Here is a 15939-nt window from a genome sequence, read left to right as displayed (position 1 = left end):
ATGGGAGAGAGAGTGGTGGTATAACCATGAGTAGGAATGAAAATGATAATGAGAATAAGAAATATCATGAGAATGATATTTTTGTCCTTATTAATAAAAAATGATTTTACACTGTGATTAAGAAGAAAAAAGGAACTAATCCACGTTATAGAGAGTCCCACCATTTAATAAGTTGGAGTAGACTAGCATTCAATACATACTAATCCATCACCGACACTAGCTTTGAAACTATACTATATGGCTACCAACATCAAAAGTAGACTACTATTTATCATTGGACCCAAAAATGTTTTATTTATCATTCTTTCCTCTTCAGTCCTCATCTTCCCCACCACCATCAATAGAATCAATCAATACCACTGAGCCGAGTGGTCCGTGCTTCCACTTCCAACAAACACAGTGCCTCTTTCCCCTTCACTATTACCATCACCACCACTCCCTCTAAATATAATAATATAATAATATTATTATTCCCTTACCCAAAATACAATTATCTATTCACAAAAAAAAAAAAAAAAAATACAGCTCTCAAATTTCGCCATTCCCTTCCTCTCTCAACCAAACACACACCATTCTTCTTCTTCTTCTCCGTTCGGGGTTCAAATTCACCAAACCAACCCCAAACGCGTGATGTGATTCAAACGCAGCTGAGTTTCGCGGCGGCTGCGTAGAATCACCGATTCTTCGTCTCGTTTCTGGATCCAATGCATGGGTACAGCCGCTTGGGACGGAGCAGCAGTTCCTCCTCCTCCTCCGCGGCGGCGAAGGAGGGGAATTCTATGGAGAAGCTGGTGTTCCTTCTCATGTCGGCGGTTTTCAGGCGCCGAGGCTTGCTCCTCTTCGCGCCCTTGTTGTACATTACTGGGATGCTTCTGTACATGGGTTCGTTGAGCTTTGATGTTGTTAGCATAAACAACGGCGTCGTTTTTGTACATAAGCGTCATATTCCTGGTTCTGTTTATCGGAGTCCTCAGGTTTTTCAGAATCTCTGGCCTCTCATGCAAGCTGATGCTGCCAATGCTACTCAAAATGTTGTGAGTTTAACAATCCTTTAATTCTAGCTTCTTGTTGTTTTTTTCAAATTTCAATTGATGTTACTAGTTTGCTTAGTGATGACTGTTGTTTGCAGTTGATGAAAGCGTGGAATGTGAAGGAGGGTGGAGAGTGGAAGCCCTGTGCTAATAAAAGTGTTCCTGAAAGAGGTGATACTTTTCTTTTCCTGGAATGCAAATTTGTGAAATTCTGAAAAAATTGTTTTAGTTGGTTGTTGTGTAGAGCTATAGATTACATTTTAGCTAATTTTTTCTTGTCCTTTTTTCGCCCTTAGAGTTGCCGAAGTCAAATGGGTTCTTTATAATTGAAGCTAATGGTGGATTGAATCAGCAGCGCTTGGCGGTATGCATATTGATTAGACTAAATATTTGTTTATTATTAATTTTTTGAGTCTCAGAGCTTAACATCATGTTCAGAATACAGAGTAGTGATTCTATTCCATGTAATTTGTGTGATTTCTGTTTTCGTTAACTAATAAAGTAAATGTAGTGGTAATTCAGTTCTAGGACTCATTCCACACATGACACAACCATGAATGAAGCATGTAATCCGGTTCCTTCCTAGACAGGTGGGGGTTGGGATTTCATACTCTATGAAATGGGAAAACCCACATTCATTTTTGCAATGACTTCACAGATCTCAACTTTTTTCAGACAATAATGATCATGCTTATTTTTTGCACAACAATTTGTAAAAAGAATAAATGAATTAATATATAAATAAATAAACTTGAACATCACTCCAAAAAATCTTAATTCACATTGCATATATAAGATAAACATGAGGGAAGTTAAACTTCATTTTTCACATGAGGGGCATGTGTATAATTTAGATAAACTTCATTGTTGTTCTACATTGATTCCAAATGTCAAAGGATCCTAAGGCTACCAATTTAGACTGGTAATGGCCATTTCATCCCACTCTCGTTACTTGGAATCATCATTCCGTGTATGAAACACACCATTATGATCCATGTTCCTTATGAATGGGTGTAGGGAAACTTGAAATCATGTAGGGGAGGGATTGAATTGCTGTTGATGGCGATTTTCTACAGAAAGCATTTGTTTTTGAAAATGGATGTCCAGTGAGCATATCTAGTGCATGCTCTATGAATTTGTGAATATTTTTCTCCAGGATCTTGTCCTTGTCAATTTTGCTGAGTGGAAGTATGATGGTAGACTGTGAGGCATACACGCTTAATGCAGTTTGATGAAGAACATCAGTTCTGTGGATGACTGTTTATAGTCATCATATGCCCATATTGTTCTGTGGCTCTTATGACACTACTTTTAATGCAGATATCTGATGCAGTTGCTGTGGCTGGACTACTAAATGCAACTCTTCTTATTCCAATATTTCATTTTAATAGTGTATGGCGCGACTCGAGGTATTTGCTTTTGTTATGCTTAATTTTTAAAATTGCTACATGATTATGGTGGTTGTTTCATTTATTCATGTTTAATAGCTGTCGAATCTCATTGCTGAAGTTCTGAATCTATTTTTTAGTTTTTGCTCAACCGTATCATTCACATAGAAGGAGTTTGAGTTTGAAAAGTAAATCATGCTTCATCATTGTCCTTCCACTAGGTAGGTCCACCATTTACATGACTCATATGCAGGATAGGCTAGATATGATTTCAGTTCAGAAAGATTAGAGGGTATGAGGATTGGAGATCATCTTGTATTTTGTTTTTCTTTTTTGACTATTTGTATAGCCAATTCACCTTGTTGGAAGAGGCTAAGGTTGTTGTGTTAAATCCTTGGAGCGGACTAAAGATATAAGGATTCTAATGTATTCATAGGATGAAGGTAAAACTTCCACAACTGTATCAGTTGCGAGGTTAGGTACTATATAAAGCATACTTCCGTTTTAGTATAAAATAAAATTGATGGTATCATTTAATCCGTGTAGCCATCCCCACCTAGTGGGAAAAGGCTTTGGTTGTGGTTACTGTTAGATGGTTTCTTAATTCTTACTAATAATCTCCATTCTCTATACAATTTATCTCAGCAAGCAAATTGAAAGTTTTGAAATGGAAACAGACATGCAGTTTTGAGTTTTGGTCTTTTGCTTCATGACATTTCATACCTTTTACGTTGAAAATGGTAGAAGCATCATTCATTGAACATCAAACCACTTCATAAATGTTAAGCTTAGTACTACTGATGCCAGGCTCATAAGTAACAGTCACAAATGTTGAATTGAAGTACATTATTTGCTATAGGCATATTCTGCATCGTTCAAAGGAACTTCTCTTTGATTGAATGATTTAACTTTTACTAAGTTTAGTATATGTAGAACAGAGTCTTTTAGATCTTAGAAATTAAAATTACCTTAGTGTATTTTTTTCCGTGTATATTTATTTCATCTTTGTTGGACGATTGAAGTTAAAGGAATGGCCATTTGCTAATCCATGCATTGCTTTGTGATCTTGTCAAAATTAGAAAGTTAACATATTCTTCATCTTAATATCTTGCAGCAAATTTGGTGACATTTTCGATGAAAATTTCTTCATACAAACACTTGGAAACCGTGTGCATGTGGTGAGAGAACTTCCTGATGACGTACTTCAACAGTTTGACAATAACATAAGTAACATTGTCAATCTTAGAGTAAAAGCTTGGTCTAGTCCAGCTCATTATCTTAAAAAAGTCCTTCCTCAGCTTTTGGAAATGAGGTGTGTGTGCTTTTCTATCTTCTTCTGTTTCCTCATTACTGGTTGGCTGCCAATTCTTCTGACTGAAAGTGTTTCTAGCTGGATTTTTAAATTGCATTATTTTTTCAAGCAAGTTCTAGTGTTTTTAATAGTAGTTACAAATTGCTCAATTGCTAAAGATGTTAAATGATGTGCCGAACGACTTAAAAAATGGAAGATAGATAGAGATATTTATTATATTGGCAACTCAATCATATTCCCATGCCATGTCTGGCTGCTTGGGTTTCATTGAAGAATAATCACTTCATTCACTGGTAGTTTGGTAGCTGAATGCGTGACTTTTAAAATTGCATTAATCACTAAAACTTGTGGAATAAGGTGTCCAAAACCCATTAACATAAATAAAATCCCAAATAATAAGACAGTACGGAAAGGACTTAAAATTCAAAACCTGTACATAGGCACAACTAAGTACCTGATTTTAGGTCCCCCATACAAATGACAGAAAGTTACCAAAGTATACCCGTTGAGTAGCTGTCTATAGTTACTACTTCACTGACACATATATATTTTACTAACTCACTGTACACAACCCATTCTTACAGTATAAATAAGAAAGAGACGTAAGGGACAATGCACTTAAGTATTCACACAATGAAGGTTACACTCCATGCTCTAATGTCAATTCTTTGCTTGAATTGTGCTATAATTTTGTTTTTTATTATGTAAATCGGACCCTACTTTGATGAATATTTTGCAGTCATATAGCAATGATCTTCTGACTACCTTTTCCCTCCTTGTCACATAAAAGAACCTACAATTGACCAATATTGGCCAACGATGATCCAGTTGTTTTTTAAATCTTTGCAAAACTGAACCAAACCAGACACCCTATTGTACTAACCTGCTGTAGATGTGGACCAAAGACCCAAGCCCAAAAATACTCAAATGTAGGTTAAAAAGGGGAAAAAGTCATGGCTAACTACATAGTCGGCAATAGTGGGTTGGGAATACATGTGGGTCTGTTCTGCTGTAATGTACTAATGTGAGAGAGAGAGAGAGTAGGCATGGGAAGAGGGGATAGTGATGGTAGGCTGGAATTTCAGACTGGAACCTCAGGAGAGTTTAGGCCTCTCACAACACCTGAGACATACTTCCAGTCATTTTTCCCCTTTGTTGTTGATGCTCTTTTTGCTGAAAGTAGATGGATTTATGGGTTAGATTTTGTTGAGTGCGTTTATGTTAGGTACCAGAAACAGAGCTAGAAAATAGAGATGGAATTGTATTATATCACTAAATGAAAAGATAAGAAGAGCAATTTCGAGAGTGCTCTATCTCTCCCAAGTCCTAGCCAAATTCAGCCTAAGGAGATTCTCTCTCCATAACTAACATATTCCCTAAGGCTGATTTCCTATGGTCCCCTCCTCACCCACATAGGTGCTGCCACCTCATCAGGTGGTTATTTTGGAATACTAACTTCAAGAAGGTTTGGTCATCAGAGCTTGCACCTGCTTGGGCCTCCCAACATAGACTTTACCAAATCTGGGCCTGGTACTCGGGTTTGCAACAGTTTAGTTGGCATAGGCTCATATAAACAAATAGACACACACTGAGGACATGAAAATAGAAATGAGTAGCACAATATGTATAAATTTTTTGTGTAGGTTGAATTTAATAATTGCCAAAGATTTATGAATAGATTGTTGGCTTTATGGTGCCCTCCTGCTGACTTGAAAAAAAGGTAGGCTTATATTATTTCCAGGTCAAGATTCATGTTACAAAAAAAAACCCAACCAATTTTAGTCATTCTATTGAACTATTTCTGGACTCGGGTCCTTCTATTATTATTATTACCAATGTTCTTTTATGTTCTCATTGCCATATAGTGTCTATGCCTCTTAAGAGAACTTTTCTCATGCTTGTTGCAGGGCTGTTCGCATTGCACCTTTCTCCAACAGATTAGCTGAGTCAGTACCCTCAAAGATCCAAGAGCTTAGGTGCTTTGCCAACTTTGGAGCTCTTATATTTTCAGAACCTATAAGAACACTTGCAGAAAGAATGGTTGAACGGATGGTTAAACATAGTTCCCAAAGTGGTGGGAAATATGTTTCAGTGCATCTTCGTTTTGAGGAGGTGTTACTCTAATATCCTTGTACTTACGTTAGATTTGGTGGATGCATTACTGGTGCAGATGGATACACTTAATTTAGAATAACTTATGTTAATTTTATCTATGATTATAAGGGTCTTCCCTTTTTCTAGATAAGCTATTTTATCTTTAGTTTTTCATTGGAGATTGACTACATGTCTTCTATATGATTATAACTTAAAAACTATGTTGGTTGCTGTACATTGGTGTAAAATTTGCAAATTATTGAACAGACTAAATTCTGAGTTTTCTGTATGTTTGGGTTCCTTGGTTATGCATTAATTGATAATTAGAGCTTAGTTCAGCGAGTTCAAACAGCTCTTTGTGCCACAAGCCTTTTCTCTGCCAAATTTCTTTGAAGCACTATAGTTCCTGACTTCCTGTGTACCATGGATTCATTCAACAGACTTGTTGATATTTGTCATATTCCTTCATAGATTCACTGATTGCTAAGAGCATAGATCAAAAACAACAAATACCACACCAAGCTTTTGTCATTGAAGGCTGCTGAAATCAGTGCATTTAATTTCTATGTCTTCTGTTAAATCTCTGCTGGCTAGGAGTTCAATGAAAAAAGACAACAAATTCAGGAGGTCCTTAGTGGTCTCCATGCACCACCACATACCAGAGTAGTTGCTGACTTGTCTCTGTTCTTGTGGATATGCCATTATGGGCAATGGATAATTCTCCATGCGACACCTATACTGCTCTATAAATTGCAGATAGGGGGAAATAATATTCTTGTTGAACCTGTTTGAATAATACAAGATATTGACCTCTCCATATCAGAGTTTTCCCAGAGGGGGAGAATAGTATAGACGGAATAAACATGATTCGGGTTTTTTTATAAGTTATAATTTAATGATTTTTGCTTTTATCTAAATAAATAATAATATTTTAGCTTTATTATTTCTGTATTTGATGGGACTGCATGTCTAATGTATTATAACTACACAGTGGTTGCTTTTTGTTGGTATCTTCTGCAAATTATTAATAGGCCATTGTCAATTTCATGTGTGTTTCTTGTGTGCTTTGATTCCTTCATTCTGTGTCAATTATTCATAATAGTTTTTCTGTGTAAAGGATATGGTTGCATTTTCGTGCTGTGAGTACGATGGTGGGGTGGAGGAAAAACATGAAATGGATATTGCTCGTGAAAGGAGTTGGCGAGGTAAATTTAGAAGAAGGCATAGGATAATAAAGCCAGGTGCAAATCGGGTGGATGGAAAATGCCCATTGACTCCATTGGAGGTATGCAGTTACATTTTTATTTCCTTCCTTTCTTGGATTTCTTCATTCTTTTCCATTTATCTTCCTCATCTTTGCTCTGTGTTATATTCTTCAAAGAAACAGATACTAATTCTGGAAATTATTTGTTTCTTGTGCTTTGGGTCCAACTGTTCAGCCTTTTCTCCCCTGATAGAATAGAATTTAGGAGAAGTTTTGTACTCAGAATCCATAGTATTCTGTTGCAACAAGCCAACAGTTTTCCAAGGAATTTAATATGAACTTGATAAGTAGGCACCTGTGTACATTAGACTAAATTGATTCGTAAACAGGATTCCTATGAATTTAAATGTTCTCGAACATTCTCTATTTTGTCTCCTGAAGAGCTAATGCTAGCAGCAGTAGGGGCAGTACTGGTGACTGCAGTAGAGCATGAAACTAGATATCCCATGGTTTTGAATTGAAATTTATTCCTTGCTATTAGGCTTCTTAAAGAACCCATTTGAAATCTTAGACTTATATGATGCATAGCAATCGTAGATTCCCATGATATGGTTACTGGAAATTCTTTGAAAAAGAAAAGAGAAGATACACAAACTGAGTTTGAGATATGTTCTAACACTAAATCAAAATAGAAAGTTACAAGGAAAACAAACATTTGTGTCATGGTTTCCATTTTTCAACTTATTTTATTTGATGCTGCAGGTGGGAATGATGCTTAGAGGAATGGGTTTTGATAATACTACCTCAGTATATGTTGCTGCAGGAAAGATTTATAAAGAACAAAAGTACATGGCACCACTAAAACAGATGTTTCCGCTTTTGCAAACTAAGAATACACTGGCAACTCCAGAAGAGCTTGCTCAATTTATGGTATTTAAAAAGTGATTGATGCTTATTTGAAACAAGAAAATTCCATTCTATTCATTATAGAAAAGGTGCTTCCAGGAAAAAGTAATATCCATGAACGTGTTTATGATGTAGGGCCACTCGTCTAGGTTGGCTGCTCTCGATTATACTGTTTGCCTTTATAGTGAAGTATTTGTGACAACTCAGGGTGGAAATTTTCCACATTTCTTGATGGGTCACAGGCGATATATGTATGGTGGACATGCAAAGACAGTTAAACCTGATAAGAGAAAATTGGCTCAGTTATTTGATAATCCTAATCTAAGGTACAACTTTTGGCTCTTTCCTGGTTTATATTTGATTTTGCAGTTGCTTTTGGCTCGTTTCAGTAAAATATTGTAAGAGATAAAGTCTTGTGTAGGACAAACAAAAAAATAGTTCACCATTTTTAACATTTGTATACTTTCTAACTATCAATCTTAAATGGACGTGTAAATGTTCTTGGTCATTTAGCAACAATTTTTACGGCTAAAATGTTCTTTATCCATCAGATTATTGTCCAATATTTTGAGAACTTGGTAGCTTTCTGAACTCAATTTACAACCAGATTTTTATTACCGATTTTGCAGATGGGATTTATTCAAGCAACAAATGAGAGACATGCTTCGCCGTAGTGATCAAAAGGGAACTGAGCTTAAAAAGGCTGGCGATTCCCTATATACTTTCCCTATGCCAGATTGCATGTGTAAGCAGGTAGAACCCAAAACTGAAAATGGTACCAAGAGATAATGTATGAAAGAATCTAATGTAATAGGATTGACTTTAGGAAATCCAATTGTGCAATACGTGTAATTTATAGTTGTATGTATCATTAAGTTTAGAATCAAAAAAGAAAATGTTTGATTCAAACTTGAAAAAAGCCATATATTAAGGCTTCATTTTTTGTATTCACTGATGAAAGCTAGCTGTGAAATCACAATTCATTGTATATCAGATTATTGTAACTCTAGATTGACTTGCACTTGATTATGATATTAATTTTTTGAAGCACTAGCTACCGTGGAGATTTGTGGCAACTTTACTTACTAGACCGGGCTATTTATTTGACGAGCAATAAACAACAATTGATTGCAAATGTAGCTTAAACGGTTCATTTCCTCAGCAATTGTTGCACTTGTTTCATTGTTATGTTGTATTATCAACCATGGTTATCAAGACCGGACAGGTCTACATCCAATGCAGAATAACTTGAGAACCAGAGAAACTAAACTGGTAAAAAAACTAGTAAATCTGGTTAACGCCGGTGGTTCATGGACTTCATGTTGTTCACATGAATAAAAAAATAGATCAATAATTAAAAAAAATGTCAGTAGAAGCTCAAATTAACACGGAATGGATAGATGACCTTAAACCACCTCTGTCCGAAAAAATGGTAACCGGGTTCAAAACTTGGCCGGCTAATATCCATCCTTTAATTTTCTCACTAGAATCTTTACTTCAGGCTTGTTAACAATACCAAATGATATTGTACCACAGAACCCAACCTTATCGACAGAACCTGGGTGCGGACATATAAACATGAGAGCAAAATCAAATGCTCAGAAAATTACCCATTGAACACAAAAAGGGATACATAAAATGATCCATCACAAGACAATTTTTTCCTAATTAAAGAGAAAAAAACTACAACCAAGCAGTACAGTAGCAACTACCGAAGCATTTGATAAAATACTACTACCTTTTTTACATCAGTCAAGGTCCGAGTTAAAGATCTTTACACGCAAGAAAAAACATGAACACGTCAACCAGGGACCATTAGCATAGCATATATCTAGCCCGTGAATCACAAGGCTATGAGCCACTACCAGACGCAAATGACATTGCTCGTCTGAAGTCCAAAGGTTTGAGGGATGACTGGGGAAAAGGCTTTCCACCAGGTAGCCATAGGCCACCTTCATGAGGTAGCAGCACCTGTGGTGGAGCTTGGCCATTTTTCCCACCTTTAACAGCTTCCTGGGATGAAACTTCGTTCTTTTTCTTGACGAATTCAAAAAACTCTGCAACTTGGCGCGCATATCTGCACAATAGGCGACAAAAAAATATAATGTGTTTGTGATTATTAGACTAATAGTTTAATACAGTAAATTCTTGTAGATAAGCCCCTCCCCCCATTAGTATTCAAAAAATGAGCATAGTAACATCAAAGAATTTTGCTGAATAAAGCAAAGACAAACAGTCTGATGATACACATGAAAGAAGATAAACATGTTTTTTGCAACAATCCTACTTAAGCCTCCAAAAACAGTGACTACCTAAATGAATAAAGAAGTAAAATTTGTAGCAGTGATCATAGGTTCATAGCTTTAGAATATTACATGTGACTGGGTAACAAATGCACAAATGGGGAATATTCTGCTTAGCCTAACTAGTACAAAACATTAACTCCACTCCCTCCCCCAAATAATTTGAGATGATGATCACAGCATAAAATTCATGAGAATACCTACCAGAAAGTCATTTACCAGTTTAATGCAAAATAGTTCAAAACATAGTGCACTTTTTGATTTGTGTTCTGAAATAAGCAGTCTGTTTAATACTTTAAACTCAGCATTAATATAAAAACAATGCCATATTATATTGCAATAGAACAGATTAACCTTTATCTTTCTCCTTTATGTTTCTAATTCAAAGGCAAAGGAAAGAAAATGCCCCTCACCTTCTATTCACCAAGTTTAATTTATGAAACACATTAGAGAGACCTTTTGTTGGGAAATTAAACATAGCCATCAAATTGCAATTTTGATTATTTAAACGTAAAACAAGCCAAGTAAAAACTTAAGTATCATATGGCCCGATGAAAATTAATAGTGCAGTATAGTTTTAACGGTTAAAATTACAAACAATAGAATAGTACTCCGTATTTATACCAACAATCTGGGTTAGTTGCTAGCTAGGAAGTACGGACACTTTAAAACAGAGGCGTGTCCGCGTGTCGGACACGCGGACGACACGGACACGCCACCGACACGTGTCGGACACATCCGGGGCGTGTCTGAATAAAAAATTATTCTTTCTTGGCTCAGACACGGCTTGGACACGGCTTGTTTATTGAGCCGACACACCTTTGTGGCTGGACACATATAGGGGACACTTGTACTTTTTTTATATTATTTTCTGACTTTAAAACAAAGATAAATTAAAAATAAAACAAACCTTGTCTAATTAAAAATCAAAAAAACCTTATCAAATCAGATCTTGTGAACATATTATCATGTTTATATATATATATATGTATATAGATATATATACTCTGAGCTTTGAATTCATCTTGTTGGACTGCTGATTTCATAGTTGCACTGTCCTGTTTTTTCTATGTAATCGTGCATGTTCTAGACTTGGGCTCAATCACAAGCTGGCTCTTCACATTCATGTCATCTATCTGCTATTGTTGCTTCTGTTTTCTTTTTATTTCTGCATATGTATCTTTCTTGTAACCGTTTTATGTTGCAGAGGTTATAACCTCTTGCTTTTTGTACTTTGACTCCTATTTTCAATATATATTATCTTTTATCTCTAATATATATATATAAGCCGTGTCCCCGTATCCTACTTTTTGGAGTTTAGCCGTGTCGGCGTTCCCGCCCGTGTCCGTGTCCCGTGTCCGTGTCCGAATCCGTGCTTCATAGCTATCGAGACAGTATTTGGCTCCTCTAAGGTGAGGGTAAAGGTAAGTCATCACAACCGTTAATAGTGATTACCTACTTTGAAAGGTCAATACAACAGCTCAATCAATGGTTGTGAAGACTTACTTTACCCTAAAAAGTGAGTCCTCACTTTTGAGGAGCCAGTCCCACAAATAAACTCTACACTGGAATCCCATACTTCAAACACGGGACTGAGTCCAGTACCTTGCAATTGGAACCTGATTACACCATGCTGCACACCCTCAGCACGTATGCAGGTTGGCTGTGTAATAGTCTAGTCCCATAATTAGTTCCAAGCAAAGACTACAAAAGCTTGCCTCACTAACTGAGAGATGAAGGAAGGCTCTAATACCAACTGATATGAAACTACACCACAAAAATTAGCCATTGTGGTGTCCGGAGCTGAGGTTCATATAAACCCAACATTTGATTCCCATAACGTGAAATTGGAACCTAATATACGACTAGTTAAAGCCATGCTCAATAAAAATCAAATCATAATAAGACTCCTAGATCAACAAGAATGATAATATTCTAAAAGACACAAATAAGCATCCGATAGGACAAAAGTTTAGTCCATTTTACAGAAATTAAAACAAATATCTGAGTAAAAGATAGACATCTTACTCTCTCTTTGCTTCAATATCTTTGCTGAAATCAATATTGGGTTCACAGTCCAGAACCAATGCAGGAACCTGCTTGTAAGTAAAATGGTTAAACCAGTTTATTATAACAAATAAAAGATTCAGACAATTCAGACACTGGATTTCCAAATTTGGTACCTTCTGAATGCTGGAATGCATGTGATCACCCTCCAGATAAAACACACGGTCTCTTATATCAGGGTGTAAAGGGTTGTCAACATCATGGGGCAGTTTATTGACCGACAATACTCCATGATTACCACTTTGGAAGGGAAATAACCAGCTTTCATGCTTTTCATGGAGGTCACGCAGATAGTCTAGGGAGACTCCACCTTCTTCAGCTCTTTTCCTTAACATCATTCTCTTGTGGCAAGTATCAGGACTTGCCCTAAGGTAGATAAAAGCGTCAGGAATAAGTCCAGGCAGAGAAGACACAACAGGATCAAACCATGAGTCATAAATGCTGATCTCCATCTCATTCATCCAATTGGCTTCATGAACGGCTCGTACAAAAACCTTCATTGAACAGTGGGATAAAATACATAAGCCTCTTAAACTCTCAAAACACAACTTCCTTCCTCTTACATCAAACCAAACAGTAAAAAGAAAGAACTTCATAGATTCAAATCCATCAATCACTTTCATTTTCAAACAGGTAAGATATTGAAAGAAAAAATTATCTTTCATATGTAAAGAAAAAAGTGGACTAACAACCTCACTCGGTCACTCCAATACCCCAAGCACATAAATAAATAGAGTAACACAGAAGGACCATCAAGCAAAAAGGTTTTACACAAGAAAAACGAGGGTAGATTCAATGGAGTGAATACTAACCATCCTGTCACTGAAAACACTCCTCTCCATCAAACGAAGAGGCTTCACTCCACCAGATGACTCTCTTTCCTGCATCACCCTAGTCACAAATACATAGTTCTGAAACGTGTAGGCATACCTTTGTGGCTCAGCGTAAAAAGCATCCAAAATGTTAAAGTGGTCAGGTCCAACATCCTGCCACTTGCTAATTGGCTCAGGAACCACCTCAACGAGGTCACGCAATTCAATAGTTTCATTGGCTATTCTCTGAAGGAAGGTAGTCTTGCCAACGCTGATGTTACCCTCAACACAGAACGTGAGGCGTTTCTTCTGGTGTGACGGCATCGAGGATTTATCTTCCTTCTCCTCATCACCTTCAACACTCTTTTTTATGAAAGTAGTTATGCTTTCAGCATGGTTCTTGTGGATTATTCCAACAGAACTCTGCAGATACTCAACCATCTTTTCACTAGATTTGCCAAAGAACTACACCCAACAAAACAAATTTGTCAAAAACTCCACCACAACATTGCTCTTTGTTTTCTTAATAGCAGATAAACTTAAAAGGGTATTAGTACAATAACTTGAGGCAGCCAATTAGTCTCTATAGCAGAACAAGAAAGGACAAACAGTTACATACCCAAAACAGAAAATACAAATCTAAGTTGAAAAGAACGTACTAAAAAAATGAAGAGGGGGTACCTTATCTTTGTAGAGTTGCTTGAGTTGAGCGACACCCTCAATACCTTTCTGAACGAGCTTTCTGAGATTTCTGGGACCAACACCAGGAATGGCCAACAAATCAGGATTAGAAGGTGGGATGGAAGAGGAAGAACCCTTTTGCCTCCTATTGAGTCTGAAGCTGTTGGAAGAGGAAGAAGAGGAAGAGGGTTTCTCCTCCTTCTCCTCCTCCACCTCCTCTGTTAACTCAACAGCACAACCATCATCCCTCTTCACTTCACCTTCCTCAGCAACAGGAAAAGAAGCATCAGAAGCAGAACAACACAATGAGGCAGCATTTGGAGAGTGGTTAAGGAGAAGCCAAGACGGCGTTGTCTTCCCACTCCTACTCCTACTTCTTCCACTGGGTTTGTGGGTTAGGGTTAGCCGGCAAAAACACCTTCTGACACAGCAAGCAGTGTTGTACGAGAATCGAGAAGAAGAGGGTTTGAGAGAGAAAGAAGAAGGGTTTCTGCTATGGGGAAGTGAGGGTGTGAGTGAAGAAGAAGAAGAAGAAGCTGCCATTGCTGCAGTCATAAAGTTGCAAGCTCTATGGGAAGCGTGGAATGGAGCGTTACCCAGAGGCACAGAGAGAACTGTGACTGGGAGAAATGAACAAGATGGAAACGGACGAAGCAGTTTCTGCATAATAGCAACAACAAGAAGAAGAAGATGATGGTGGTGGTGGTGGTGGCGGTGGTGTTCTGAGCATTTCAGGTTATCTGTTTGCAGTTCAGAGTGTGGTGGCTGCGACCGCGCGACACAAACTCATGCTCTGTTGTTGGATAGAAGAAGGGTTTTAGTGTAGTGTCTCCTCTGCTGCGCAGTTTTCAAGGAACAAATTAGGGACAAAGGAACAGACACAAGGTTTTAGAATTCAGAGGGTTTGAGGAGAGGCATATTAATATTGTAATTATTTTAATTGATTCTATAATTTTTTGAAGGATATTATTTTTTACAAATAATTTTATATACTCCTACTTTATCTTCCTACTTACCAAATGAAAAAAATATATATTTACATATATATCGAGAAATATTGCGTTGTTTTTTTTCTACTTACCGGTCGAGGGATTCGTATGTTTGGAAGGGAACGATGAAGGCTAGAGATGCTCTTTGTAATGGGTTCGGTGTGTAGTTGGGAGATGGAAATTCTTACTTATGGTATGAGGACCGGTTGAGAACGAGGAAGATTTGGGATCATATATCGTTTATGCTAGTTTGTCAGATATTGGGCATTCGAATTTTGTTCAACTCTTTATTGTTAGTCATGTGCTCATTCTAAATGAGTTTCAAAACATCATGATACTTGATGAGGTCGAGGAAAATGATGTTGTATGATGTAAACAAGCACAAAATGACCTATATAGCACCTTATGCATGGTTGTTGATGAAGGAAGTCATGGTCATAGGATGTGCGATGTGCTTGAGAAGATTCATTTTTTCCTTTGGCTGATCGGGAAGAATGCTCTTTCAACTAATTTTAAGAGGCACCATTGTCGTCCCAACGTGAATGCAAACTGCTCCGGGTGTGAAGTTGCCATCAAAGACTTGGACCACTTGTTCCGACATTTTCCGCGTCCAAGGATGTTTAGGCTGCTTTTCCAAAAAAAAATGAAACGTTTTCTAACTGGGCTTTCATGTTGCTGCAACAGCGAAATAATACTCTTATTATAGCAATATTATGGTGGCTTTGGAAATGGAGAAATAGTTCAATATTTAAGGTTCAGGACTGACATATAAATTCCATTCTTCGTCAGATCTTGCTAACTCTATGTGAATTGGAGCTTGCTACATCCACCTCCTGTTGTAATTGTTGTCACAAACTCAGCAAGTATGTGTCTCACAGTGGACGGAAATTTGTAGCGTGATGCAAACGTGATGGGTGCAGGAGGGGCTATTCACAATTCATATAGAAGATGGATTTCAGGCTTCTCGAACAATTTTGACGAGGGGAATTATTTTCTTGTAAAGTTACTTGTTGTCGAGTTGGGTCTCTGACACGTACGAGAATTGGGTTTTGTTATGTTGTGTGGGCATCTGATTGCATGAAAGTTGTTAATGTTCTAACTAATGATATTGAAGTTCATAGCTATTGGCTGAGGGAGAAGATAGTAACAAAT

The 15939-nt window shown here is 37.2% G+C and overlaps 2 protein-coding genes across 3 annotated transcripts; one reads left to right on the top strand and one right to left on the bottom strand.

Moving 5' to 3' along the window:
• The first annotated feature begins 298 nt into the window (after positions 1–298).
• Positions 299–8988, top strand: LOC130745605 (O-fucosyltransferase 9). Of its 2 annotated transcripts, none has more exons than XM_057597953.1 (10): positions 299–1031; positions 1130–1202; positions 1328–1395; positions 2352–2440; positions 3534–3731; positions 5639–5843; positions 6943–7110; positions 7792–7959; positions 8071–8261; positions 8565–8988. In XM_057597953.1, exons 1-10 carry the CDS (start codon positions 705–707, stop codon positions 8722–8724), a joined length of 1647 nt encoding a protein of 548 aa, XP_057453936.1. In that variant the 5' UTR covers positions 299–704; the 3' UTR covers positions 8725–8988. The 2 variants fall into 2 exon arrangements, with proteins under 2 accessions (XP_057453936.1, XP_057453934.1); XM_057597951.1 differs by having other exon boundaries at positions 300–1034.
• A 526-nt stretch (positions 8989–9514) lies between these two features.
• LOC130745604 (uncharacterized) lies at positions 9515–14696 on the bottom strand. The gene is made up of 5 exons (XM_057597950.1): positions 13799–14696; positions 13118–13582; positions 12422–12799; positions 12267–12334; positions 9515–10012 (listed from the first exon to the last, which is right to left on the bottom strand). The coding sequence occupies exons 1-5, from the start codon at positions 14462–14464 to the stop codon at positions 9787–9789; spliced, it is 1803 nt and encodes a 600-aa protein (XP_057453933.1). The 5' UTR covers positions 14465–14696; the 3' UTR covers positions 9515–9786.
• Positions 14697–15939: the final 1243 nt, after the last annotated feature.

Source organism: Lotus japonicus, chromosome 3 (genome assembly GCF_012489685.1).
Source record: "Lotus japonicus ecotype B-129 chromosome 3, LjGifu_v1.2".
NCBI classification, from domain to species: domain Eukaryota; kingdom Viridiplantae; phylum Streptophyta; class Magnoliopsida; order Fabales; family Fabaceae; genus Lotus; species Lotus japonicus.
The sequence above is the reverse complement of the archived record's forward strand: the minus strand, read 5'-3'. Positions and strand labels throughout refer to the sequence as shown.

Excerpts from the sequence above, each read along its gene's own strand:
- LOC130745605 (XM_057597951.1), top strand. The coding sequence starts at position 705 with ATGCATGGGTACAGCCGCTTGGGACGGAGCAGCAGTTCCTCCTCCTCC. Across the intron at positions 1,203-1,327 it reads TAAAAGTGTTCCTGAAAGAG|AGTTGCCGAAGTCAAATGGG; the intron begins GTGATACTTTTC and ends TTTCGCCCTTAG. Across the intron at positions 7,960-8,070 it reads AAGAGCTTGCTCAATTTATG|GGCCACTCGTCTAGGTTGGC; the intron begins GTATTTAAAAAG and ends TTTATGATGTAG.
- LOC130745604 (XM_057597950.1), bottom strand. The coding sequence starts at position 14,464 with ATGCAGAAACTGCTTCGTCCGTTTCCATCTTGTTCATTTCTCCCAGTC. Across the intron at positions 12,800-13,117 it reads GTGTTTTCAGTGACAGGATG|GTTTTTGTACGAGCCGTTCA; the intron begins GTTAGTATTCAC and ends TGTTCAATGAAG. Across the intron at positions 12,335-12,421 it reads TGCATTCCAGCATTCAGAAG|GTTCCTGCATTGGTTCTGGA; the intron begins GTACCAAATTTG and ends ACTTACAAGCAG.